General features: G+C 43.5%; 1 protein-coding gene across 6 annotated transcripts; it reads right to left on the bottom strand.

Annotated features, from left to right (window-relative positions):
- LOC113994001 (uncharacterized protein C11orf24 homolog) lies at positions 1-23,524 on the bottom strand. 6 transcript variants are annotated; one of them, XM_039383926.1, is made up of 7 exons: positions 23,399-23,494; positions 22,453-22,575; positions 18,356-18,452; positions 6,143-6,258; positions 5,805-6,043; positions 2,995-3,111; positions 1-1,840 (listed from the first exon to the last, which is right to left on the bottom strand). In XM_039383926.1, the coding sequence occupies exons 5-7, from the start codon at positions 5,959-5,961 to the stop codon at positions 675-677; spliced, it is 1,440 nt and encodes a 479-aa protein (XP_039239860.1). In that variant the 5' UTR covers positions 5,962-6,043; positions 6,143-6,258; positions 18,356-18,452; positions 22,453-22,575; positions 23,399-23,494; the 3' UTR covers positions 1-674. The 6 variants fall into 6 exon arrangements, with proteins under 6 accessions (XP_039239860.1, XP_027588465.1, XP_027588463.1 ...); XM_027732664.2 differs by lacking the exon at positions 6,143-6,258 and having other exon boundaries at positions 23,442-23,524; XM_027732662.2 differs by lacking the exon at positions 6,143-6,258.
- Positions 23,525-27,999: the final 4,475 nt, after the last annotated feature.

Genomic DNA, 27,999 nt, shown 5'->3' with positions numbered 1-27,999 from the left:
ATATGCCCTTCCAGGGTCCCGTTTATTAACTGAATACAAAAATAAGATCATTTAAGTGCAGAGGCACAGTAATCCACTCCGTGGTGAAAAGAGATCTTAGGTTAGCAGTAAACAGGGTTTACAATACCTTGTAAACAGACCTCTTTACAAGCAAGAAGCATACTGAAATATGACACACACTGGATTAAAAGTTCCCTGTTACAACAATACTCCAGACTTCTCATCCGGCTGTTTGGGAGCATTTCACAAAAGGTGACAGCATCCTTTGCTCTGTTTTCCAAGGAGCACATGTGAAACAAATGGAACACGAGGAACTTGCAGTGTAACTTCAACTTGCACAGTTGAAGAAGCGCTACAGCATTTTCAGAGGGTGGTAGCTTACCCCTTGTTAGGTTTGTTTTGCAATGAAAAATAATGGCCAAAGCTATTGTGCATTATGAAAATGTTAAAAATTATTCCTCTTTTTACGTTTTTACAGCAACTTGTTGCACAGTTAAATAAAAAATTATTTTTTTTCTTCTTAATACAGTACATGGCATTTCTCCTCAATTGCACTAGAAGTAAATTTGGAAGCACTTTCAGTTTGTGTTATAGGCAAATAGGAAGGAAAAACAAGTCAGGCAGACTTTGAAACTCCTTTCCACCTCTCTGCCTACTGTATTATTCCCACCCCTTCACATCTCTGAGTCCACATACATTCCATTGATCAGGTAATCCACTTGTGTGTAATCTTTCTTCTTGTAGCTCTCATAGGCCTGCATGAGGAAAAGAACTATAACAGTTATGAAGAAAACCGTACCAACTAAAAGCACTGCAAGAAGTGAACTTTTATCCACCAAGTACTGAGTCAGAGGCTCGGCAGCAATGAGAAGGTACTCATTGTCTTTGTCCTGAGTTTCTGTGAGGTCCAAAGCTGTCGTTTTGGGTGCATCTGTTGGAGCCATGGTTGTTGAAAAGATGTCAAATGTTGACTTTATCCCGTGCCCAGTCGTAGTTTCTACTGTAGAGGCTGTAGTTAAAACCATGGCACCTCTTGTGGAGCCCAGAAGAGAAGTTGATTCACTCAAGGATCCTGTGTTTGTACTTGCTTCTGGCTTTAGAGCTGGCAGTGTGCTGACATGCAGTGGATTCGCAGAGTGAGAACTCTCCAAGGGTTTGAGTGTCGTGGCATGACTGGTAGCAGTGGAAGATGTTTTTGCATCCTGTGGGATGAGGGTGGTCAATGTTGTGGCCAGTGTCTTCAGGTCAGCTCCAGCAGTGGTGGGGCTGTTAGAATGGGGAGCACTGGTGGTGGTGGTGGTGGTGGTAGCTGGGTTAGACTGCTCTGTTTGAGTACCTGCCTTAGAAGTAACAGTGAGGGGAGCAGAAGTAGAAGTGGGGGACAATACTGAGACAGAGCTACTATTTCCTGATTTTTGGCTGGTGACCACAATCTGGGTGACATGGCTGGAAGTGGAAGAAAAGATGTTACCAGAAGTGGGAGAAAAGGCAGTGGATTGCATGGTTTTAGCAATGCTATCAGAACCTCCAGGGGCATTTGAAGCTTTGGCAGTTGTTTCATAAGTGGTAATGAAGACACTTCCATTTGTAATGTTTGTTGTTACAGCTGGGGCAGTAGGAGTGGTAGCACTGCTTGCAATTGATTTGCTTGTATTTGCTGTGACATTTTCATTCTCAAACCCAAGCAAATGCCTCAAATGAATTTTGTGAGTTTGAGCAGTTGAGGAAAACAGGTTTTCCACACTGCGTTGGTCAACCTGTGCATTCAGCATCCTCTCCTTCTTCTGTGGATAGCTTTGGTGGGGAAACAGGACTGTTTCCCATTTCCTGCTGACAATTTCTTCAAAAAGAAAAAAACAATGAGTTTTGTAAGAATAAAACTCTCAAGCTCAAATCTAACCTCAACCCCCCAACATGCACACCACAACACATATTCTGCAGTAGACATAGTACAACTGGAATAAATCAGTCCTGAATTAAGCAAGAACATGAAAACTCAGCCCCCCCCCCCGCCCTGTCTTTATTGCACATAATCCCTTTGAGGATTTTTGGTTTGGTTCAGTTTTTTTACCACAGACCTCTAGTATTTACCCAACCGGGGAATTAATTTCACAAAAGAGGAGTAATCAAGTAGAGAGCTACAATGCAGAAGCACATTATCAACAGGAGCAGCATTACAAATGTCAGCTCCTGAGAAGAAGACTCATGCTTTCAAAGTTACACATCATTGACAAAGCCTTTGGGCTTAGATTCATAATTTTCACCTCTCAAAAATGGGCAGAAATTCCCACTTACACCTCCCTACATCAGGATAATTTCCTTCACAACTAGTGAGCTAGATTTATAGTGACATAAACCCCATCTGCTTATCACAGGTCTGGTTGGTGTGTTGCAGAGAAACCTTTGCCAACCCAAAAGAACCATGAACAAACTCTTTTTTAAACTGGGGTACAGTGATTTCTTGAAACATACTTTAAAAGGTTGGTTCCTCAATTACGAATAAGCTCCATTTTGTTATTGTGTCACTTAATTAAAATTCAATACCCTGGCACTGGAAAGTCACCATGAGCAATTGCTGCTCTGATTATAGAAGCAGCCTGTTGACTCTGGAACAAAATTCTGGCAATCTGAGAGAAAAACAATGCCAAGACATTTTCCTTTCTCTGAAAAAAATATAAATACATCTGTTATGACTTTATTTTCACAAGGACAGCGTGTGGCATGCAAATGGCTTGAATGAATGATGTCTTCAACATGGAAACAAACTGTTACTCGGTAACAGTTACAAAAGTTATTCAAAGACAGAGCCTGCACGTGCAGGTGCCAGAAACCTTAGGTCGTGGTTATTCCAATCAACTCTACCTACAGAATTATCCTACAGGCATTTCACAATCCATCTCCCTCAGCTGAAAGCCTATCAAGGTCTAAACATAGGCATTTAAAGCAAAAGAACCAGGATCCTGGATTCACTAGGAACCTGAAACATGGCTTTACCTCCAAGTAGATCTTTGATGTCTTGTTCTCCAGCATTTTGGCACACACTCAGCTGGTGACACTGCAAGAAGATGCAGTGGTTCTGGTAGGGCATAGACCAATTACAGTGACGGTTTCCTGAAAACAGCAGAGAAAATGCATTGCTACACAAAACATACCAAACATGCTGCTTCATAGCTTTAATTAAAGAATTGGAAAAAACAAACAAACAAACAAAACCACAAAAAAAACCCCAAACCCACACAATAACTAGAAAGTCTGGCCTTAAAAGGATCCTGACTCAGCCTTGGTGAAAATAACTGGAAAGCCAATGAAATCAATATAGGAGCTGCAGCCTACCTACCTGCTTGTCTTCTGGTACCAACATCTCCTAACAACAGCAATTCACTCACCCAGGCAGGGACAAAGAAAGTGCACTACAGTTTGTTCTCATGTAAATGCTAGCATTCATCTACATATCTTACTGAGGGAAAAAGAATAAATGAGCCAAAACTGAGTAGACATCCATCTCATCACTCATAGGAGACAGCTCTCATCTCAGTGCTTGGAGTTACACAGAAATTCACTCTTCATTCTTTGAATAATGATACCATTAGCCACGGGAGGCATCACAGAAATTGTCTTTTACTAAGTCAAATCCCAACACAAGCTAAATAAACTCATCACAGCAAGAAATCGCTTTCCTGGCATCCCTTTGAACTGACTAACTTCTTTCTACATATCTACGTATACATAACTAAGCTCTGAGGGAAGGAATGAACCTCCTCCAGCAAATACTGAGGAGGCATTTTAAACACTATGCCCAGTTTTGGGTTCTCTAGCTTACAAGAGTGGTATTGAAATACTGGAGTGAGTCCAAGGGAGACTATTAGACGTCTGAGGGCCTGAAGCAGATGATTTACAGCAAATCCCAACTCAACATCAAGGGCAAAAGTTAGTTTCTAGCACAAGGGCACCCCAATGCTGGGCTGGGGGCCAGAGAGGTCTCTCCATCAGTTCTTGAACAGACAGATCTAAATTGGAGTTGGACCAGGGAACTTCAAAAGGTCCCTTTTTGCTGTGGTAGTTGCACTACTTCCATAAGTAACTGATGTTATGTCAGCAAAGGTACAAATTACATCTACGGAAGAGTGCCTAACCAGCTGGGAATGTTATTTTTCCACTTCTCCAAGCAATGTAGCTATGAAGACATCTCCCTGTGCAACTGGAGATTACAACTTAAAACTATAATATCTTAAAAAATAATATCTATTGCTTCTTTACCAACAGTTACATATGTGTAACTATTCTGACAACTAAGCCTCAGGTCTCATGTCTGTAATGACAGAAAACACAAAAAAAATATTGTTGGGGAAGATGAGAATGGAGAATGAGATCAGTAAAGTTGATCTTAAAACCTAAAGCTAATAACAAATAAAAACATTTCAGGTCCTTCTTTCCAGATGATCTCTCTGCACATACATTCATGTCAAGAGTTTCTATCTTTTCCACCTCCCTTGACACCAGGTAGTGCAACAGACCAGCCATCAAGTAACAAATAGAAATTAAATTGCTTCAGTACATTTAATATAGAACGTAAAACTTAAAAAAGTTTATGCTTTTGGGTTCAGTCTCGCACGGTTTCCTGAAACGGAATGGGTCACCTAATTGTAGAGGCTCAAACCCTCTGCTCAACAAAGCTAACACTCAACTGGACTTATTCTGTACTAACAGATCAGGAGACAACGAAGTGGTTAAAGTCAGCAACAGGGCCAACCACGCAGCCAAATCATGTTGTAGCCCTTATTGCAGACTAACTAAATTCTTTATGTTTCTCTTCTGGAAAAAGCAGTTGATGACCTTTTCTACCCTATCAATACATCAAAAGGTTAAGGATGACACGTGCATAGAATTTAGAGATTGTCAGGTGGAACACACCAACATGAAGTGCTACAGACCTTAAGTGTCCGCACAGTCAGTGTGAACGTGTCATCTGTCTAGGGTTTACCACCTTAAAAAACAGAACCTGGAGTTTTCACAGCCCTGGTGCCTTGGGAAACAAACTCACCCTTACTTTATCTCCTAAATAAAACAATTTATAAAGGTACTTTGTTTCCACTATGAAGGAATGTCTCATGTTTGAACTAGAGCTTTGAAACTCCTGGCCATTAAAAGCAGCATCTTTATTATGTTCCTAACAATCTGAATGTCAGATATTCATTCACCTGAGCCAAGGCCTCATCTTCATGACAACATCACCAGCTTTTTGAGCTTTCACGTGTGGCTAGATAGGATTGAGACCTTCATAAGGACAACTCAAACTCATTTAGAAGTTTAATGCTTTTATAAGGACATCCCAGAGGTAGTGAGCAGAAGGCTTTCATCTCACCAGATTTGTTTAACCCTGTGCTCAGTTGCAGGATACAAGTAGTTTCTTCTAAGGCAGGAAAAACATAGCAGGGAACAAAGACTACTCGTTCTAGTGCAGCTGTCTACAAGAGCACTGTTGACTTGCAAACATCTGGCAGAATGGAATAATCACTCTTCAATTCAAGTGACCTAACACTGCTTGCACGCTATCAGTGCACACCAAGAGCACATGCATGCTGTTTCTTATAGAAGCTAGAAGGGCCCTGGGAAACAGTTGTTCTGGATTCAATTTAACCAAAGCTGTCAGAAGTTACTTAGCACTACAGCACTGCACAGAGAAGCACAACTGTAAAAGCCCGTAAACAACTGGAATTAAGAAAGAAAGTTGTCAGGGGAGCAGTGGAGACCTTCAAGGAACAGAAAACACAGTTGGAATTCCATCTAAGGGACAAGAACCTCACCTGAAGCACCTGGGCTTTGACAAGCCTCCCTGCATTGTTTTTCAGTTGTAAGCCTGTTTATTTGCACTACATGGACTCCTCTCCCCTTTAGGACAGAAAACCCGTGTTCACATATAGAGAAGGAAATCAGCAGGAAGAATACAATGGCAGTCCACATCTTCAGGGCTGGCCTTACAGGGAGGTTTCTCTTCCCAGAAGCAATTCTTTCTTATATCAACTTCAGATCCACTGCAATATACCTATTAAAAAAACAAAACAAAACAAAACTTTCTATATTCCTATCAGCAGCAATAGAAAAAAAAAAAATGTACAAAAGGCAGGCAACTATCATTACACACCACAAACAAGCATGGACGCAGAGGCAGGAGAGTACAGACCATTCCCAAATTCAGAGAGGCTCCTTCTTTGGAAAAGGTACTTTGCTCTTCTTCTCTCAGGTCCCAATGAAGAACAGCTTAAGTCAAAAGCCATGGGTATAAAGTCAATCTCAAAGCACACAAGCATATGACAGCACAGATATGATGCCTTTTGACTCATTCTGGGACCCTCAATGTTGTTCCCAGGCTGAGCAGAAGGGTTTACACCAGTTTGAGTACACTGATAATATGGGGAACTATAGTCCTGTCCCTGCCTTTATACAGAGTCAGTCAAAACCAAGAACCAAAGGTTGACTTCTGCTTTGATTTTCCTGCTCATTGCAGACAGCTACAGGAAGCTTTGATTGAAAACAAGTAAAAGCCACTATTTCAGATCTTCCAAGACATTACACAGACACATCAACTGTTACGAAGAAGATTCACACCCACAACAAGCCTTCATTTCCCCACATAAAACAATAGGCAATGTCTTTCCTTCATTATCAATGCACACACAAGTCTCTGTCCCAATGGACGTGCTTTCATCCTTGAAGTCACTGAAGCAGCTCAAGCTGACACCAGAGCAGATCATTGCCTTCTGTCTGGATTTACCCTCCTGTTTCTGAGGCTTTTTAAAGCTTTATATGAGCTTCCAAACAGTTCAGCCTGAACCAGACCAATTTTAAGGCTGTGACCTAAGTAATTTTAATTGCTTCCTCATCACTGAAGCAAGCTTTAGTCCTCATCCTACTTTTATGAAATGTCACAGCCTTCAAAGGGTGTTGAGATTCAACTTTGTGTGACATCTCAAGGATGTATGTGATGACTGCAAAGGCAGCTCACAACACAGAATGAGCAGCATGTGTGAATGGTATAAATATCATAGTGAAGAACATCTAACACTCATCAGTAATGTGCGTAAGACCCTGATTTAGCCATCCATGCAAGAAGTTTCGGCCTGAGTTCTCAACTCCAGTCCCAACTACACTTGTGAATTTAAGAATCTGACTCAGAGCCTTTTTTCCTCCCCAAGAAAGCCCAAAATAACGTTTATTAGCTTTGACTCACAGATTGCAACACTTTGATGCCCCCTACCATGGAACTTTTGTTTCCAATTTTTCCTTCTTCTTCTATATCCTCAAGCCCCAAAAAGGGCAACAGTTTTAGCTTCAAAATAACCCTGTGTGAAAAGGGGTGAAATATAAGCAGGTACCCCAAGCTTCGCAGAGGACACATAAAATACAGGTCCACATTGGACGGTCAAAGAGCCAAAGACGGGGACAAAACTCGATACTAAACTGCAGTGCCTCAAGTTCAGCTTCTCTAGTCACCCTACAAATTCCATAAGGAACTCAGAGTCTCCTTCCTGCCCACTTATTCTAGTAAAGAGAGTTATTTTACCTGTTGAAAATAGATGGAGCATTTCTATATCTTCTGCTTTCCCAGAGAGCAGGGGAGCCCAAACTGACTGGGCTGTAGGGTACTTGCACTGCTGACCTTAGCTCATGCACCCCTGTTCAGCCTTCTCCTTGGAGCAAGTGTGCACAGCGTCGCACTCGCTTTGTGTGAGCAGGTTTCTCAGTGCAGCCAAAAGTTCACGCTCGCGTCATCCCACCTGGCAGCTGGAAATATTTCTAAGTCTGACCTAACAACAGAAGTCTTGGCAAGGAAAGGCAGCTCAGCAGCCCCATCTAGTCCTGTGTACCAGAGACTACGCCTGGTGGTCCAGTCAGCACCAGCTTCACGAGGGTCTCTCTCCATTTCACACTACACATGCACAGCACAGACTGACTTTGCTCATTCCTTATCACTTGCTCTTCCAAGTGCACCTTAGCAGGAGTTGAATGAATCAGCACAGAAGAGATGACCGGTGCAATACACAAATACAGCCTTGGCAACACGCTACACTGGCATCAGCTGCTGAGGACAGTAGCCCCACATTTTTTGTCAGGGGATTGGTAATTTATTGGTAATTAATTTGTGCTATTCAGCCAAGCTAACTTTAATACTTTTCCCACTGTTCCAAATTACAAGACACTTCTACAAGTTTGCCTTAGCCATTAGCATGCTCTTGCTGTCACTCTTAGCATATATTGCAGATTAACAATTGAAAACTGCAGTTTGACAAGACTGGGAGCAAGTGGGAAAGCAAGGGAAGACATGAAGTAACTCTGCCCACAAAAGATTTTTCCTAGAACAGGCAGATCCTTGTTGCTGGCAGACAGCAAAAATTCCTTTAACTTACAGCAAGTGAACTGGGTTCTCTCACGGACACTGAGAGAGGTACTTTGCCTCAGAACACTGTCAACCTGCACTCCCACCACAACGTGGCAAAATAACTGCACTTTTTTTTAAAGTTCAGCAGTCCTAGGCAGAGATGCAGAAAGCAGTATTTGACCCACAGAAAATAAAAAAAAAGGAAAAAATACATAATTAATGGTAAATTTTATATTTTAAAGAGTGCAGCTTTTCTCTGCTGTCCATTTTCAAGGTAAAGTGTTTACAAGAAGCACTATTTTACAGCCTAAGAAGTGACCCTGAGAATGAACTGCCTGTGCAATAATGTATGGATATACTGTTTTAAATAAACTAGTAAAGAATAACAGCAATGAAAACAAACACTTAACACTTATTACTGAATTTTTTCCTACCTTTACTAATAATTCTCTAGTTATATTAACCACCCTCAAAGAATAAACATCTTCCATTGCATTTTGAAACTGCAGATATAGCAGTATTATATCTATGAATAAATACTATAATAATTATTATAGTTAAAATCTCAGTATATTAGGACAAATAAAACTGAACCAACCCAAGTACCACAGATATTTGTAAGATTAAATGTTGATCACACTCAGTGTCTTGAAGCTGTTGCGTTAACATAGCTATCTGTCCCCTATGCAAAGAGGTGTTTTGTATCTTCAACCACCTTAATTCACTACAAGTCCTTCCCATCATGGCTGACTTTGGTTCCACTCAACTGCAAAGACTCTAGAGGAAAGCAAAACCCCAGTACGTGACTCTTACCTCTTCCAAAGTACCTGGCAGCCTTTCTGGATTAGGCCAACAGTGGTTTAGCCAAGCTCACACACAAGAGATTTGTCTCCCCTTTCCCTCTCAATAAACATGGTCTCCTCAGGGGCCAACTGATAATATCTCCTCTAAGACACTCAATCCAAAATTAGAGGCTTAAAACACTTCTCAGTGTTCTTCAGCCAATTATAAAAATCCCTTTACAGGTTGCAGACTGAGCAAGTGAAGTAGACAAACGTAATGCACAGACTATAAGTGTGTCAGAGAAGCAAATAGCTCATTTCCAAGTCCAGCAAGGGGATAACCAGATGCAGTCATACTTTAATGCAGTACAAATGGCACTTAGGATGCTGTATTAAATATCAGAACCTCCAGCTAGAGGTGGGTTTTTTTGGCCTCTTCCACCTTAGCCAATCCCATACATCCAGAACAAGAGTTACAATTACCTGCAGATCACTTTTCCTGATTTAACAACTGCCTTTTATAATCACAAGCAACAAGCTGTATTTCTGCCTTCCCATCATACTTCTAGCCAGTTCCACATAGCTCCACTTGTGCTCAGAGACCCCACTGAACACCCACTCCACACACCTACAACCCAGAACAGCACTAATTAAACCTTCTCCAAATCGTGTTGATCCCCAGAAGAAACCACTCTGTCTGGAAAATATGATGGAAGAGATGAATGCTACTGTTCCCATCAGAATTAATTTTGAGAAATCGGGGTAAAATTCACACTCTGAGCATGACCTTCTTCACTTCTAGAGCATCCCCAAGGGAATTAAAAGTAAAAAAAAAAAATCACAGAAGACAGCAACAAATAAAATGTGGGAAAAGACTACGCTCTGAAAAACGTAAAGTTCACTTTTGTCATCTCTGGCTATAACTTAGCATATATAACTAAAATAACTGAGTCAACAACTGAAAGACTGGTAACTTTGCAATGTACACACATATCCAGAGCGTACTGCCCACTGGGTTTCAAAAGAATTCCTCTCTTCTTGCTGATCTCACAGGGCTCAAGACAAGGAATTTGTACAAATTAAAAAATGCAGAGTATTATTTCAAAGAAAATGATTAGGGTGATGTTTCAAGAGCAGAGAGAAGCCTTGCCTCCATGCCCTCCCAGCCAGACTCAGTTGTTTGTGGTTAAGCAGCTGCAAGGTGCACACAGGGACTGCACCAGGGTGAAAAGAGAGATGTAGAACTAGACAAAAAAAACCCATGGCAAGAGGGAGTGTGGGTGTTAGAGATCACAGGTACAAAGTGTGCAAAGCAAATCATTTAGGGCAACACATGCTCCTTTGAGCTGTCATCGAAGAGCCAGCAGACACTGCCTCAAAATTCATTCTTACAAGTGTGCATGGACTAGGTATGAAATAAGGTCAAAGAGTAGCAAACAAATGTTCTAGCTTCAGTATATCAACAGAGCAGGGAAAACAGAGGTGGGATACCTTTTGCAGACAACAGTGCTACTTTCCCATCCAACTGAGAAGACATAAGGCCTGTTTCCCACTTGTATTTGCTGCTAAACACTTGATGTGTTGTCAGCCCTCTAAACAAGTGCTGTATTACTCTCTTTAGAAAAACAGAATTCAACTAGATTTTGCTAAGGGAAGACAAGCACACCTCGTTTGGTAAATCAAGGCAAGAATATAGGAGACAGGGAATCTGCACTGCAATCCTGAGCAGCACTTTGCTTCCCAAGCTTCTCTCCAAGACTGAAGATGCACATGAAGATAAGTCTGGAGACAGAAGGGGCAGCACCAAAGGTACATGAGGCTGACCCAATGTCAGCTGAGCATGACCAAACGAAGTTATATGATTCTCTGAACAGCAGCTTTAGAGCCATTAAGTTCCTTTGGCTCCCCAAGAAAGTTATTGACAGGCTGCAAAGCTGTTTCTACAACATGTAACGTACTACCAACAATGAAGAATGAAAAGACTGTGAAGCAGAGAAGCATTACAGATTACAGAGGAGGAAATACATTGCTAGGTCCCTGGTCTGGACACAGTTCCTTTGACTTCCTAAGATGTCTGCGCAGTGTGAAGCATTCCCACTTCCTTGGAAAACCGGGATACAACAATCAGAGGCCCACTTTTTGCCCCAATACTGGCTCTCCATGCCCCCATCATTTCCAGCATTAACAAAACGCTCCTGTAGAAAGATGACTGAGATGGAAAGTGCACGGTTCTATACTTTCAGAGGGAGTTTTGAAGGAAAATGTGCCTAGAAATCATGAGTCCTATCTCGTAGATACATTGGCCAGGCTAGAATGCTGACCAGCCAGCTGGATCTGATAAACAGCTGGGGCTGACGTGACGGCAGCAGAGCATTAGAGGATGATCTGCTGCAACAGTAGGACGCAAGTTACACATGCTCTGAAATGCAATTCGGAGAAAAAACATTGCCAGCTCAGATCCAGAAGTTCATTTCTTATATTCCCTCTCCTACACAATTCTTCAGTTAACATGGTACAGCTGGCCATGTATTACAGAAAAGCTGGCACATTAGCAGCACACTCCTTGCTGCAGCAGACAAAATAGGGTATTGGATGGACATAGGTTTGGTTTGCTTCTGCCTTTTCTGATGTTTCTCCCAATACACGTCCACAAAAAAGAGATTTAAAAGATCCTACAAAGCCAAAAAGCCTACACAGACTGCATCACACTAGAATCTGTTATGGACAACAGCCCAATAAGCAAAATCATTTTAATTAGGCAGCAATAAAGTTATACATCTTCTCCTCCCCTAAATATAAACCACCTCCTTCAATTTGTAGTGTAGTCTCCATCTACGGTTAAATCTCCTATCAATCTGCATGACACACACCCCACAGGAAAGGTGACTGCAACGCCTACAGCAGCATCTACAAGCTTCAGGGAATGAGCCTGCTTCTCATCCCATCCCACCAGCAAGGAGGCTGGGCTGGGGATGCACACAAAGTCAGATGGGACACAGCCAGGACAGGTGACCCCAACTGACCCAAGGGATATTCCAGACCCTACAGCATCATGCTCAGCATATAAAGCCAGGGAAACAAGAAGGAAGGGAGGGATGTTCGGAGTGATGGTGTCTGTCTTCCCAAGTCACTGTTACCCATGATGTAGCCCCGCTTTCCTGGGGATGCCTGAACACCTGCCTGCCCATGAGAAGTGGCGAATTAATTCCTTGGTTTGCTTTGCTTGCAAGTGCAGCTTTTGCTTTTCCTACTAACTCTGTCTCAACCCAAGAGTCTTCTCACTTTTACCTTTCCATTCTCCTCCCTCACTCCATGTGGGATTGAGCGAGTGGCTCTGTGGGGCTCAGTTGTGAGCTGGAGTTAAACCACAACAGGCAAATTTAGCTACTCTGGGCTTATGGGTGCTTTTTGGGGGTTAGTTTTGTTTCAAGTATTACCAGCTTTACCCATTTCCATCTTTCTGTGCCTCTGTTCCCCACCTGTATTCCTCCCTCAGGTGACAAGGCAAACAGATTATACAGCTGAGGACAGTCCACACTGTCACCATTGAGGCTTCATGGCCACAACACTTTTCCTCTGAGGAAATAAATGTTAAAGCCTAAAACCCCAAACCAGCATCACCCATCCATCATCCTTTCTCCCCCATATTAGTGCCATGTGCTGCAGCTCCAGTGCTGAGAAATACTACTCAGCAGGACACTTTTCCTGTGAAAAATGATCAGACAGCTATTTGATTTATGAAACTGTGCCTTGTTTTGAAATATCTGAAACAATCTAGTTTTAATATACAGAAAAGTGAACTGCCAAAGGCTAACTACATAAAGCTGTGAGTGAACAATAAATCTGTCAACAAAAATACCTCCAAGCAATAAAAACATGTACTATGGCTCAACTGCAACCTTCCCTAGTCTGATCTGAACCTGAAACAGATAGCAAATTTTCAGACATGGTGTTGTCTCATGGGAACAGGAGATCAAATGTAGGGCATTTAATACCATGTGTTTCAAATTAAACGGCTTTCAACAAGACCCTCAAAGGAACCATCCAGTGGCTCCCACACGAACTCTGCAGCCATTGAGCTAATACAGAGCAAAGCTGCTCAAGAAGGGTAAAAGGCAAACTCATGACTTTTTCTAAGTGCCTGCAGAATCAGGCACTCTGCAGCAAGGGTGGTTCATGGTTGCTGACAGATGGCATTAGAAGCTAGAACCAGCACAGTGCACATGCACAGGAATAAATTGTGCCTGAGGTGCTATTAAATTCAAAACTGACAAGTCTGGAGCTAACAGAGACTTAAACAAGCAGCAACTTCAGCCTGAAGGTACAAGTAACCAAGTGTTACTTTTGGAGCAAGTAAAACTGCCAACATGTTGAAGTTTGGTCACCCACCCACCTCCTGCCCTGCAGAATTTTACCACAATCAGCAAATTCCTGGCAATACAGATCAAGTTAAATTTCACTGAAATGCCATCCTTCACTCCAGATATTTTTGAGAAATCATTATGCTCCTCTATGGGTTCATGTCGCCATAACACTAATTTTAGGTCCGTAGAAACAGAGGACCCATCTCCATCCAGAACACAAGGTTCTGCAACTTTCCTCAGGAATTTAAGCCTCTGCACGGTTTTCAGCAGGGTTACACACAGCAGAGATGGCACCTTATGTTACAAAAGCATCAGGCAGTACTGTGGGGAGCTCAGAAACTGAAAAGAAAGTTCAGGCAGCCTGGAAACAGCCAAACATGGTCCCAGTGCAATGACTGAAAGGAAACTTCTGCTCAGCGCTAAAAGAACTTGAAGAAAGAAAAGCATTCTTGGCTGTTTCTCCTTTCTGCAAGGAAATAGGATCTTTGTGCATATTCTGAAATACAGAGAATAAATACAAATTAAAAAAAAAAAATTAATCAAAAGATATGTGCCTCCACCTTCCCTTATCCTCACAAGAAAAACATCCTGAAGGCTACTAGATTGTAGGAGGTTTCTTCTTTTTAAGAGAACAACTCATGTTAAAAAACAAAGGTAGCTTCATACCAAGGATCTCCCAGGTAAGATGCAGCAAAAAGACACTCCAGCTTATCTTATCACAATACAATATGATACTGAGGGTCTTTTCACTATACATAAATCACAAATACATAGCACAAATCAAGAGATTCTTCCTAAAGTCTTCAAGCAAGGAACACACTTATAGTGATACCAAATAAGGTTTGTTGGTGCATGCCTCCTTGCTTTGTGATTTTGACAGCTTGAAAGGCATGGAAATCACAGGGCAGGGTGGGGAAGCTTAGCCAAGTCTATTTTTTCTAAACAAAATAAAAATCAAATCCAGTAGCAGCTTTCCTAAACCTTGCTGACCTTCCCTGTAGCAGGTTCTTCATAGCCAGTAAGTATTCACCAACATGAATGTAAACCTATGGGTTATCAGAACCTACAGGAAAAACATCCTTCCCTCTCCTTACTTCATGGCAGCATCTGCAGAAGTGCTTCAGCCCAGCTCCTGGGTATCTCGTCTCCTACAGGGCAGCAGGGCAGCAGCTACTTCGTTGTAGGTTCCCTCTTTTCAGTTTCAGGGGAACTCATTTAAGCTTTGAGTCTTGATGCTCAAAAACTGCTAAATAAGTCAAAGTAAAATAAGTTTGGTTTGAGCTCCTCAAAGCTTTTCCAGTACAAATGTCTTTGCACCAAAGAGCCCCTCATTGATGGAAGAGGGAGAGCACAGGCAGCAGCAGGTTCTTCTGAACCTTTCTGAGCTTGATATAGAAGAAAGTCTGTCTTTCTGTCTTCTGCTGATGTCGCTGAGGAGAACTCCAAAACTATTCCATGGGGATACCTGAATCTCACCATCTAACCAAGAGAGATTACAACTACCACAAACATTATGTTTCACTAATGTAACCGAACAGTCAAGTACTTGCAGCACTTAGTGGAAGTACCTTGACAACTTTCCTTTGCTAGTGTGGAGAAATTAAAGGCTTCCTCTGCCCTAGAAAACAGTGCTTCTGCCTCCACCAGCTTCCCAACAAAATCCAGCTTCTGTCTCAGCACTCAGCCATTTTACAGTAAAGCACTTTCACTTCAATTGCCTGAAATCATATCACAAGGTAAATCTGTCCAAGCAGATAACGGAGCAGAAAAACTAATTCAGTGAGGATTAGGTGTTCTCAGCATGCATTGGGGGGTTTTGGAGTTGGTTTTGTTTGCCTTTTTTTTTTTTTATGACAGCCATCTAAGAGGAATTACATGTCACATCTTACTTAGCAAATCCTCTAGCACTGACATACAAGTACAGAAAACTCTCTACCTATACAGATGCATATTAACATCTAAAATATCAAACAATCTCTAGCCATTTAAACTGCATGCCCACCACTTCAGCCTTTGCTTTTTAAAACACTTTTCTCCAGCAAAGCTTTCCTGGACATGAGACAAAAATACCAAAATAAATTTGTACACATATTTACAATTTCTGTCCTTCATCCAGACATCTTTTATGCAGGTGAATCGCCGTATAAAATCCAGTGTTACAGCTGGATGGCATTCATGATATCTTACTCAGAACAACTGTAAATGTGAATGCTTGAGTCAGCTGTGTATCACAATCTTGAAGCATGTATTTTAACTCCAGAAGGGACCTCTGCAGGTGTAATCTTACTGATTTACTGCAAACAAATTTGTCACAAGTCATGCAATAACTTAAGAGCTCATTCAGTAGAAGGGTTTGCAGGTTTTGGTCAGTTCCCAAGGGACAGCTTGCCTTTACCACAGTTTGCATGACATCTGTTTCAACTTTCAGAGGGGTCAAGGGCCAAGTGCAGAACATAACACCCAGAAAGAACTACTTACAAATATTGCCAAAACCTGCAGGGGAAAAAAAAAAGCAACCAAAACTCACAAAACCCCCCACCTCACCTCACTAGCATTTTCTGTTTATATTTTATTTTGAAACACTTTCATTCAGATATTCCTTATGAAGATGGGTTATAAGCACCAGAAATCCACTTCTGCTACTTCACTGAATATATTTCAGTGCATAAACACATATCCAACTTCTACACATTATGAGATTTTCAAAGCCAAGAAAACCTTGCTCTCTTTCCAATGAGAGAAAAGCAACAAACAGGAATCTATGAATATAGGGGATTCAGTTAAAAGCTATTTGCTAAATAGCAAGCAAACAAAACTTCCTGCTTTTGCTTATCAAGTCAGCTGGTAACAAAAGCCACCTGCATCACAGCTCAACTCAAAACTCAAACTCAAGCAGCGTGTCCCTGAAGAACATTATCAGGTGTTTCCACATCAGCAGATCTGTCTTTGGCAGTAATTATTCAACACACAAAGCAGGTGTTTAACTTTATACATGAGAGTAAGTCCAGCAGAACTAGTGGAACCTGTGACCTGCATAAAACTGAGTCATGTAACTGCTGGCAGGTTTATGACATTGCATTCCCTTGCTGGCTTCACCAACCAAAGCATGGCCACTAGAGTCAGCTATACCCCAGACATTGTCCATGATGCATTTCAGCCACAGTACATGCCAACTCATCTCATGGCCACTACAGCCAGAACACATGGATCCTGTCATTTCTACAACACAAATATAAACTGCTGGCAAACCCTTAAAAAAAAATCATCATAAATGAAGATATAATTCATATCTCAGTAATGTGTGCTTGCCGCCCAGAAAGCCAACTGTATCCTGGGCTGCATCAAAAGCCCAGGATCAAAAGTGGCAACACGTTGAGGGAGGCGATTCTGCCCCTCTACTTTGCTCTGGTGAGACCTCACCTGGAGCGCTGTGTCCAGCACCTCTCCTGTGAAGACAGGTTGAGAGAGTTGGGGCTGCTCAGACTGGAGAAGGCTCCAGGGAGACCTCATTGTGGTGTTTCAGTACTTAAAAGGGGTTATAAGAAAGAGGGAGAGTGACTTTTTACAGAGGTAGACAGTGAAAGGACAAGGAGTGATTCAGATTAGATGTTAAGAAGAAATTCTTTGCTGTGACAGTGGTGAGGCATGGGCACAGGTTGCTCAGAAAAGTTGTGGATGCCCCGGCCCTGGAAGTGTTCAAGGCCAGGTTGGATAGGGACCTGAACAACCTCGTCTAGTGGGTGGTATCACTGCTCATGGCAGGGGGTTTGGAACTAAATGATCTTTAGGGCCCCTTCCAAACCTAACCATTCTATGATTCTATGATCTAGGGAATAAATACTCTTTGCTTGGACATGGAGAATTTCAAGATACCACTGGGCATTTCTCATCCATCAGAAACTCCCTTCCTTAGCCCCCTTAATAAGCTAATCTCCTGTTTATTGTATGGAAAAAAAACCAGAAAGCTTTTTTCCACTGTGTTCTCCTTTTTTACTTAGATACAGGAATTTAAATCTAGATGCTACTGCCAGCAAGACAACACACTGATGATGTAAAGTTTCCTCACAAGGACTGATGGTAGAAAGGAGCTTTGCTGAGACAAAAGTTGGGCTGAGACATCAGCCCAACCTTTGTAATACAGACCAGCCCACGGAACAACAGGGCATCAGTTCAAAAGAGTGGAGTGCAGGTAAGACAGACCAGCCCTCCCTTATCTTATAGGTGTGAGAAGACTGAGTCATTTGCATATAGCTATAGGAACTAGTCAGAGCTGGAAATGAAAATCAAGTCTCTTGAAATCCAGCTTAGTACATAACTACAAGACAGTTTACTTTTCCTATGAAGGCATGTGCTTATTAAGTGTGCCATTAAGAGCATCTCAGGAACATCCAGAAATACCTGCTGTGGAGTTTGTCTTTTCTGAAGGAGAGGTGGAAGAGGAGTGGTCCTATAACATAAATCACATACAAATCAAAATAATCAATACTGACATTCAGGGCATGATGTACATTGAGAAATGAGGAAATGAAAAGGTAACACAAATGCACGAAACAGCCTCCTCTCCAATTAATGGTTTGCTTAATCTTAGACAGATCCCAAATATTTCCCTTTAACCAGTTTGCATTCATAACACTTCTACCTTTATTTCCTGTTCTTCAATTTATTCACAGTTCACAAACAGGGATTAATTTTGCTCTCACCCATCCGCACATGCTCAGTTCCTGATGACTTCTACAGAGTTTCTCTCTGCTAATTGACTTGTTTTACAGCAGTTTCAAATCTATCCAGAGAGAGCAAAAGGAAAAATAATGATTTTGAGTGTAGAAACTTACCATGCAAACACTTGTAACTGTTTTCTTGCTGCCAGGAATTATTGTGCCTTTAGGGGAAGCAAAAGCCAATAAAAGCCTGGATGCAGTAGGACTACAGCTGAAAGCATAGGAAAAAAATGTGTAAAATATTATTGTATGCAACCAGAGAGACATTTCTCTGAGACTCATAAAGCATTTTCACAAAGAGGAGGAAGAGTGGAAAGGTTTATCCTGCTTTTTATACAGAGAAGCCAAACAGAAAAAAAAGATAGAGGGGAAGACTCAGCAAAAGAACATGCTTAATCCTATTAAAATTAATGAGATTTCATCCTGGTCTCCACACACAAGTTGTGCTAGGAGTTTAACTTAAGTGGATTTAAAACCAGATTTAGCTAAAGTGCTGCAAAGTCTCCCCAAGCCAAACAAATATAAATGCAACCCAAGCATACACGTAAAATTCAATGCAAATTTTATCAAGTCACTCCCCTCCACTTCCACACCTTTTTTTTTTTTTTTTAACAAATCTGAAACCAGGACACCAGGGTACATCAGAAGTACAGGTTCAAGTGTTTTCCTGGACTATTGCATAAGCAGTTCTCCAGGCCTGGCACCAAGTCAGAGTCAGATGGAGTCCAGGGAAGGCAATCCTGATGCCCTCCTGGGCAGTCATTGTTAGCAGAAGCAGTGATAGTTGTGAAGAGGACTTGTTGAATGTCTCAGTAAATTAATAAAAGGCTCTTGCACACAGACAACCTCTCTTCCCTCTTTGTGTACTTAGGGAATAACAGAGGCAGCTATGGGGGCTTGGACACTCCATAGCCATGTCTGCAGAACACAATTTAGCTGTCCTTTAGAGGACACAGCCCAACTGAGACTCCCCAAGCAAAGGTGACAGGAACTGTGGCGATGTAGCGAGATAATCCAGGCACACAACTGTAACCTGCACTGACTGTGCAACCTTCCTGCTCAAATGGAGGACCAGCTGGTTCCTCGAGCAGAGTACAAATGGACTGTGGGTCCTGTCACATGCACTGGGGGACAGTCCAGCTGGCTGCAAATAAACAAGTACCCATATCCCTGGCTCTCTGCCCTCTGTTCCTTTCTTCATACCACATTGTCCTACAAGAAAAAAACCAAACAAACAAGCGCCCAGTGTGCTCTCCAAACGGTTGACAAGCTATCATGTAAAACGGGAGGAAAGGATGCGATGGAGAATCCAGACCCACATGTTGTCAATCCAGAGATCTCACATTCTGCCAAGTGCATTTAAAGACCAGCTTTCCCACCGTGGCAATTGCAGCCACTGGGGACAGTGTTTCAGTCCCATTTTGCTTGACAAACGCTACACAGCACCAGCTTGGTATCAGTGCAGTAGCATGCCCACCTTTCAGCACTGAAACCCAACCCAGCCCTTGAGGCCATGCCCCAGAACAGCAAAGAAAAATAAAGCCAGCAAAGGCAACAGAAGACCATCAGAAGTTTTGCACCTATGCTGATGGACATTCAAAATTGCCCTAAGGAAACCTCATTCCAGTGAAATCACAGTAACAGCAAAGCAGAGCCCTCAGCTAAATGCTACTCTACACACTAGCAAGGCAATCCTGTGGTTCCACTGAGCTTTAAAACCCACTTCTGCAGTTCTTGCCACTTGCTTTTGTTGGATAAGTTGTTCACAGGAACATGCAGCAATGTCCATGCAAACATTCCTTCAAGAAGGGGGTCCCCATACCATGCTGGAGATAAGTTGTCCTTTCCTGAACGAATTGCTGTACCACAGGCACCTTGGGCACCTTACCTGCACATTGACTGACTTGGATTGCCAGCAGTCAAAAGCTGAAGGAGCTGTGAACAACGTTTCCAAAGTGTGCAACCATGTCCTGCCTGCACCAATTTTCAGCATTATTACTGTCCCTGCAGTGCCAGCAGCATACTAATACCACACCTATCAATTCACAAGCCCCACTGACTGCTCCAAGTCTAAGATGTAGAAAGGGAACCAAAAATTACTGGAGGAACGAATGTGTTAAATCCTTGCTACCTCTCAGGACTTCTTGGCTTCCCAGTCAACAAGGTCAACAGCCCTCTGGGTCAACAGCCCTTCCACACCCAAGCAGGCTGGGTATCATTGACAGGTGGGGTATGACAAAGGATTAGACCTACAGAACAGGCTGGAAGTTGGAAAGGGAAGCAACCCTGATGAGCCAGAGCACACAGTGTCAGATGGCATCCAGCAACAGCACTCACAGCAGGGATATTGCCCTCACAGTCCTTTTAAGGGTAGGAGGGAAAAAAGCCACAATGATCACCTAGTCTGGTTCCTGGTGCAGCATAAACCATAGAGGTTCATCCAACAATTACTGTGTTAACAAGGGGTGGGAAGGGTATCTCATCTACCACACGAATGGACTTTGTACCAGCTGTGTACATAGGGACAAACATCTCCTTAAGAAAGGCATCCTATCCCAATTTAAACACTTAAAAGGGAAAATGGCCAGCTGGTGTGGATTGTCATTGCTCTGCAAAGGAGTTGTAGCAACGCACAGCAGCTGAGGATCTATATGCAAGTGTCAGTGAATTGACTGCTTTTTCCTCCAGCTTTCCCAGTGCATAATTGCTTTTGGTATTAGAAGTTTGTATCAAACACAAAGCAACAATTAAAAGGCAAGGATAAATCTAAAACGACTGCATTAGCAATGTCTGAACATGCTTATATGTGGCATCCAGGGATGAGAGAAGAAACCGGTCAGAGCAGATGGATTTGAGCCTGGCTGTTCAGCACTCACACGCAGACAATGCACATCTCCATATGGAGATGCATGTGCATGACACCCAGCCATCCCCACCACTGCTCTGAGCCATAAGCCCAGCATCACTCGGAACACGCACAGCGGCCAGGATGAAACAGACACTACAGTACCCTGGTTCGTGGGAACACAGCAGAGCAGCAAGTTCTTTCCTCCTACATCTAGGTTCCCCTAGAAATGTTCACTGCAAATATGCTGGCATAAACTCTAGCTGGACTTGCTCAATGGCTCTTTCAGTTTATAAAACTGTGTCCAAGTGTGGATGATGACACACAGAGCACATACTCAGCTAACTATGCGTCAGAGCATGGGGAAACATCAGCAGAACTGTATACTAGGCAAGAAACTTTACCCAAACAAATCAATTCTTCACACTTCCTTCAAGCAAAGTTTTGGACATTTTCAACATGCACTGCTTTAAACGAACATCTCCATTCCTTAATGTCGCTGCAATATTTTCCCTTGAAAATTTAGTCAGTAACACACAACTGAAAAAGTCTGCTAGTATGTTTCTAAGTAGTTACATTAGCTAACCCTGTAATCCAAGGTATGCATCCCGACATTTTAGATACATTATCAGGCATTCAGCATCGATGTTTTTCATCACCACAGCTGGAAATTCTTTTTGCAAATTACTCCCAGAGCCTTCAAAAAGTCTGTGCCAGGAGACTTTCCTTAGAAGGCAGAGGCTTCAGGTTGTATGGATGTGCCAATTAGAATTTCAATAGCAGATAACCAGATGCAAAGTCTGTTTTCTGGCAGATGGGTTTATAAATCCAGCAGGGAATTTGCAATTAAAACAAAAAAATAAAGATGTCCTCACCAATATGTTAAGAGGCATGTAGCCTGGAATTTCTCCCAGAAAAGTACTAGAACAATACATGTGTGTATACATACATGATATATATATATATATATATATATGAAACCTAGAACCAAGCAGCAAAAACGGACAGCACATTCTCTAATCTACTACAGACATGAAAGCTAATAAAAATGGATAGATTCCTTCCAAACTTTCCATTACCATGCAACAGACTGTATTAATCTATATAGTAGTGGTTGATTATGGTAGATAGTTTGGATTAATACAAAAATACATGCACTTCAGAGAGAGAAACACTGAATCAACACACATTGCCTAGTTTTCAAAGCTACTGTTCAGTCACAAACCCTCTGAGGTCTAAAGGGCACCAAATGCTCACTATCAGCGAGTTTACCTCACTCATCAAGGCTGCACTGCAATTTAGCTTAAGGTGCAAAGGATTAGTATTTCTTGGGTTTGTTCCTCTGGTAAGCAGGCAGCTAACTCACTTTATCAGGAAACAGGAGTGGTGTTGCATGACCAAGCCTGGCAGAGATTCAGTCAGCTAACATGCAGGACATCAAGGTACTTCACTTGACAGGATCCTGTAACATGAGTTTTCTTTGCCAATCCTAAAAAACAAAGATTAGGAGACAGAGGGGAAAGTGAAAGGATTTGCTGAATCCATCAGAAGAAGATCCACTGCAATAGGATTTCCCCACAGGATGCTGTATTTGAGAGCTCGGTCAAAGAACAGTATTTATTCTTCCTACCATTTACTGGATTCCAGCTGACACCTTGCTAACATTGCCTAGGGTACAGGTAAACCTTCTGAAAACCTTTACTTAAGGTAGGAAAAGAGGCGAAAGATTTCAGTGCGATACCACACGAAGCAGGATGCTGCTTTCAAGGGTAATCCCAACTGTACACACTCAACCTTACTTATACAGACATACGGTATATTTACATATCAGTGATGCCACGCATAAGGGTGGCGTCTCCTAAGGACACCGTACCTTTGAGGTGGTCCACAGGGCCTAAAAATGTTACTCTCAGGCAGCGAGTTTGGTGATTGCTGAGTCAATCACCTCTCTTCCCCACAAGGAAACCCAGTTTTCCCGGCTCCCACCTCCCCAGGAACAAAATCATCTACAAGCATCCACACGCCGCAGGAGAGCAAAGCCATCACTCCCGCCGCTGCTACGGGGGAAAATGCAACTTATCGGAAAATTTATTCGCAACTCCTGTGACACATTTACTTCCAACTTCTGTGGCAGTTCGTGGGAGCGCCTGCGAGGCTCCTGCTCGCCCCTGGGCCGCGGCTACTCGCCGCCCAACCCGCCCCCGCTCCGCGGCCCCCCGGACACCCCCGGCACCGCCGCTCGCCCCGCACCGCGTCCCTCCCGCCCGCGCTCCCCCAGGCCCAGGACGAGACACCGCCCGCCCGCAACTCACGACGTGGCGGAGGACGCGGCCGCGGAGCAGGAGAGGCGCTCACCCCGCGCGGCCCCGCGGGCAGGGAAAGGCAGGGAATAGCAAGGATGGGAATGACCCCTGCAGACCCCGGCCCCGCCACATGCCACAGCCAAGCCACGCCCCGGACACGCCCCTCCACCCCCCATTGGCCTGCTCTCCCAGTGCCCCGCCCCCTACCGCCATGGCCCCGCCTCCTTCGCGCTGCCCCGCCCCTCGCGTCTCGCCCCGGAAAGGCCCCGGGAAGGCGCCGGGGGCAGAGGGTGGGACCGCCCGCGGAAGTGACGCGTGCGCCGGCCCCTCAGGGAGCGGTGCTGTCACTGTGTGAGGTGGTGTAGGAATTACCTTGCTGTTGTTATTTTTAAATTACCCTGAGCGTGCTCCACAGCTTAGGGTTCGTGGGGTTTTAGGAGTTCGGTCTAGGATACAGCAGTGACAAGCTGCGCTCGCAGGAGGGTATTCTGCTCCTCCTCCTCCTGGGTGTTTCATAGCGCGAACTCCGGCGTCACCCCCTGCGAGTTGTGGAACAGCAGTAGGAGTGGCTTTTTCAAAGCTCCCTTCACTACCAACGCGTTTTGCCCGTGTTTTCGAGGCCAGGGTAGATGGAGCTCTGAGCAACCTGGTCTAGTGGAAAGTGTCCCTGCCCATGGCAGGGGGGTTGGAACGGGGTGATCCCTAAGGTCCCTTCCAACCCAGGCCATTCTATGATCATAATCACCACCAAGCAGGAACAAAAGTTAGGAAAATGTACAGGATAACAGCTTCTTGCTACCCTGGACCGTGAAAAACATATATTCCACCATAATCTAGGAATTAATGTTCTCATATAACTCATACTCTGTGCAAGTCTCCTGATGGCAGTCCACTGATGTAGCGGGTTGACCCTGGCTGGACGCCAGGTATCCACTAAAGCCGCTCTCACACTCCCCTCAGCAACTGGACAGAGGAGAGAAAATGTAACGAAGGGTTCATGAGTTGAGATAAGGACCGGCAGATATCACTTACCAATCACCATCTTGGGAAAAACAGACTCAAAGTGGGGATGTTAATTAAATTTATTAGTAACAGAATCAGAGCAGGAGAATGAGAAGAAAAATAAATCTTAAAAACACCTTCCCCCACCCCTCCCTCCTTCCAAATTCTACCAACTGGCGCATGGGGACAGGGAATGGGGGTTACAGTCGGTTCATCACAGGTTGTTTTCTGCTCAGAGGGAGGAGTCCTTCCCCTGCTCCCTTTGGGGTCCTTCCCGTGGGAGACAGTCCTTCACGAGCCTCTCCAGCATAAGTCCACCCCACGGGCAACAGTTCTGCACAAACTGCTGCAACACGGGTCACTTTTCCATGGAGTGCAGTCCTTCAGCACAGGCTGCTTCAGTGTGGGTCCCCCCCAGGGCCATGGGTCCTACCAGGAAAACCTGCTCCAGCATGGGCTCCTCTCCCCATGGGTCTGCAGGTCCCTGCCAGGACCCTGCTCCAGCATGGGCCTCTCATGGGGTCACAGCCTCTTTCGGGCATCCACTTGATCCAGCTTGGGTCTCCTCCATAGGCTGCAGGTGGATCTCTGCATCCCCCTTCACCTCCATGGGCTGCAGGGTCACAGCTGCCTCACCGTGGTCTGTACCATGGGCTGCAGGGGAACCTCTGCTCCAGTGCTCTGGAGCACTTCCTACGCCTCTTTCTCCACTGATGTTTGTGTCTGTGCAGTTGTTCACATGTTCTCACTCCGCTCTTCTCTGGTTGCAATTTTCATCTGCACAACAACTTTTTTTCCTTCTTAATATGTTATGATCATTAATATGTTACTATCATTCCTAGTCCTGGCTCAGACTTGGCCAGCGGTGGGTCCATCCTGGAGCCAGCTGGCATTGGCTCCACCAGACATGGGGGAAGCTTCTAGCAGCTTCTCACAGAAGCCACCCCTGTAGGCCCCTGATACCAAAACCTGGCTACAGAAACACAATACAACATGTTCGGAATTAAATGTTGAATCAAATACCAGAAATCAGCTCCTTGTTGTTTCGCTATTTTTAGTGCTGCTGCCTATGCCAAAAGTGTGCACATCAGCAGCCAACAGCTGTTTGGGGCACATCCTAGCAGCAGTGGAGCTTTGAAGCTTTTATATACCCTGTAATGTTCCTGTATATACAGACGCATACATAATATACATGTCCGAGCTGCACTCTGAAGTGTGGAGCTGGCTCGTTAAAATGGCAGCAGGACTTCCAATCAACCATGGGTGCCCATTTTAGAGCAAGCACACTATCTCCTTAATTCAGCTCCTCTGGGTTATTTCCAGAATGCCCAAAGAAGAGAGAGATTTAGATTAGACATTAGGAAGAAATTCTTTGCTGTGAGGGTGGTGAGGCATTAGAACAGGTTGCCCAGAGAAGTTATGGATACCCCATCCCTGTAGGTGTTCAAGGCCAGGTTGAAATGCGCTCTAAGCAACCTGGTCTAGTGAAAGGTGTCCCTGTCCGGGGCAGGGGATTTGGAACTAGATGATCTTTACAGTCCCTGCCAACCCAAACCATTCTATAATTCTATGAAAGAAGAGTCATCCTACAAAAGGTGCAGAAACTAGCCTTGTGCACACACAGGCACAGTTCAGATTGTGAGATGTGACTGTGGCATTGAACAGGTGAAGAAAGAACCCTTATTACTTCAACTCTTCTATGGATTTGTCTGCTACTGCTAATCTGGCCACAGATGAAAGTGATGCTGAAATCATTCGCACATCCCAGTGTAATTTTAGAACACACAGATTTGCTTTCAAAATGAGCAAAGGAGGAGGCGGAAGAGTTGAAACCCTGGTTCATCAGTTAATTAAAAATAGACAAAATGCAGAGCTAGCCGGCATTCTACATTGAGTACTCCATTTAAAGCATCTCTGTCTGTATACATTGTATAGATATATCATTCCATCATTCATGTAGGATACTGACATCTATTGAAATCTTCCCTCCCCTCCTTTCAAGAGGAGGAGGAAGGGAGAAGGAAGCTCTGCAATTTAAGAGAATTAGAAGAGACAGTTGAAGGGGGGAGGGGCACTGTCTGCTGTAGAACAGATTATCTGGCAGGACCAAGCACAGTGATGGAGGAAATAATGTGAAGCTGTTGAACAAAGCAGGAGGGCGCATGGCCTTGAGGGTTCATGTAGTGAAAAACAAGCACATCTCTGGGAAAAACAGAGGAAAAAAACTGCGCATGGAAAAGTCCAGATGTGGAATGGGAAAATACAGGCACTGAAAAAAAGCTGAGATCATGCAATCAAAGATAATGGGATGTAATGAATGTGCCCTTGCCCACCTGTCTCTGTACCACGCATGGAGAATGTCAGTCAGTCCGGCTGTTTTGTTTGAGACACACGGAGGACATTATTTTGAAGTCTTTAGAGATCTTTGCAACTTTACATGCCTCATGTGAAAAGCCGGGGTGCTAAGGCATGCTTGCAATAGCAGGTTTTTCTAGAATATAAATGAGGGATAAGTCACCACTGAGCTTTCAGTTGGTTTGTATTTATTCCAGATTGTGAGGACAGCAGACGTTATGGGGTATAATGAAATGCTATAACGGGGATTGGGCTGGAAGTACAGGAAGGGAGATTTTAGGACATTAGTTTAAACAGAAATGGCTTCAATATAATCAAGCTCTGTCCCAGACATTAACCCATTCAGGGATTTTGCAGTCTGAGCTGGAGACCAAAAGGCAGGTCTGTGTTTAAGAATTAACGCATTTCTGTTTTAAGAACAGATGGTGATTTGGATGGGGAATATTTGCTCTTCTGGACTATTCAAATAAACTTAGCCAGTTGATGCAAATTAAAGAATAGTCAGACATCTCCTATTATGTCTAAGAAAAGGTGGAACTACACCCCTTAGAACACGTGAAAGTTTGAAACTCTCTGCCCTGCATTGTAGTGGCCCTTTTGGGCCCAAGAAAGGTTCCCAGCCTGCTTGGGAAAGCTGTCCCCCCGGGGAAGCATCATCTTTCCAGCTCTGTGTGTGGTATGTACAAGCTGCTACAACAGAGTTTTAACTCAGTGTGGGCCAGATTCACCTCTGGTATAAACTCCGGTCTTAATTAAGCCAGGAACCTATTTAGCCTGCTATTATTTTTTCTGATAACCATCTTTTCATGGAGGACATGCCTGTGCCAACTCTCAGGCTGTAATTAGGGAAGAATCTGGATAGAACTGTTGACAATATGTTTGCAGAGTACTAAATACCATTTAATATGATCTGTAAATATTTACAGTTAGAGGAAGAGATTTGCTCTTTGCATAGTTTGCATGCTGGCATCTGAATAAATTACTAATGAAAATCACATTGGGAAAAAAAAAGTCCATGCTGATTCTTTGGAGCTTTTTTTTTTTTTTTTAAAGACAATAGTGTGATAATGAAATACATTCCTTGGGGATTACATTCTCGGCAAAATGTCAGTGCTGGAATAGGCACTATTGCTCTGTGGAACTGAGGCAGCACACACTGCAGGAGTGCAGGTTTTCCTAGCAAGGAACTCTAGGTTGACACAAGGGACATATTAGTTGGGGAAAGAGATTCTTTTTTCTCCAGCAGGACTACT

Source organism: Pipra filicauda, unplaced genomic scaffold (assembly GCF_003945595.2).
Source record: "Pipra filicauda isolate LSUMZ 115617 unplaced genomic scaffold, ASM394559v2 scaffold32_size4067784_pilon, whole genome shotgun sequence".
NCBI lineage: Eukaryota > Metazoa > Chordata > Aves > Passeriformes > Pipridae > Pipra > Pipra filicauda.
This window is presented reverse-complemented; position numbering and strand designations above follow the sequence as displayed.

What these genes read in the sequence shown, in the direction of transcription:
- LOC113994001 (XM_027732664.2), bottom strand. Translation starts at nt 5,961, where the DNA reads ATGTGGACTGCCATTGTATTCTTCCTGCTGATTTCCTTCTCTATATGT. An exon ending in TCAAAGCCCAGGTGCTTCAG is followed by an intron (nt 3,112 to 5,804) that starts GTGAGGTTCTTG and finishes TGCTGTTTTCAG; the next exon opens with GAAACCGTCACTGTAATTGG. An exon ending in CATCAAAGATCTACTTGGAG is followed by an intron (nt 1,841 to 2,994) that starts GTAAAGCCATGT and finishes TTCTTTTTGAAG; the next exon opens with AAATTGTCAGCAGGAAATGG.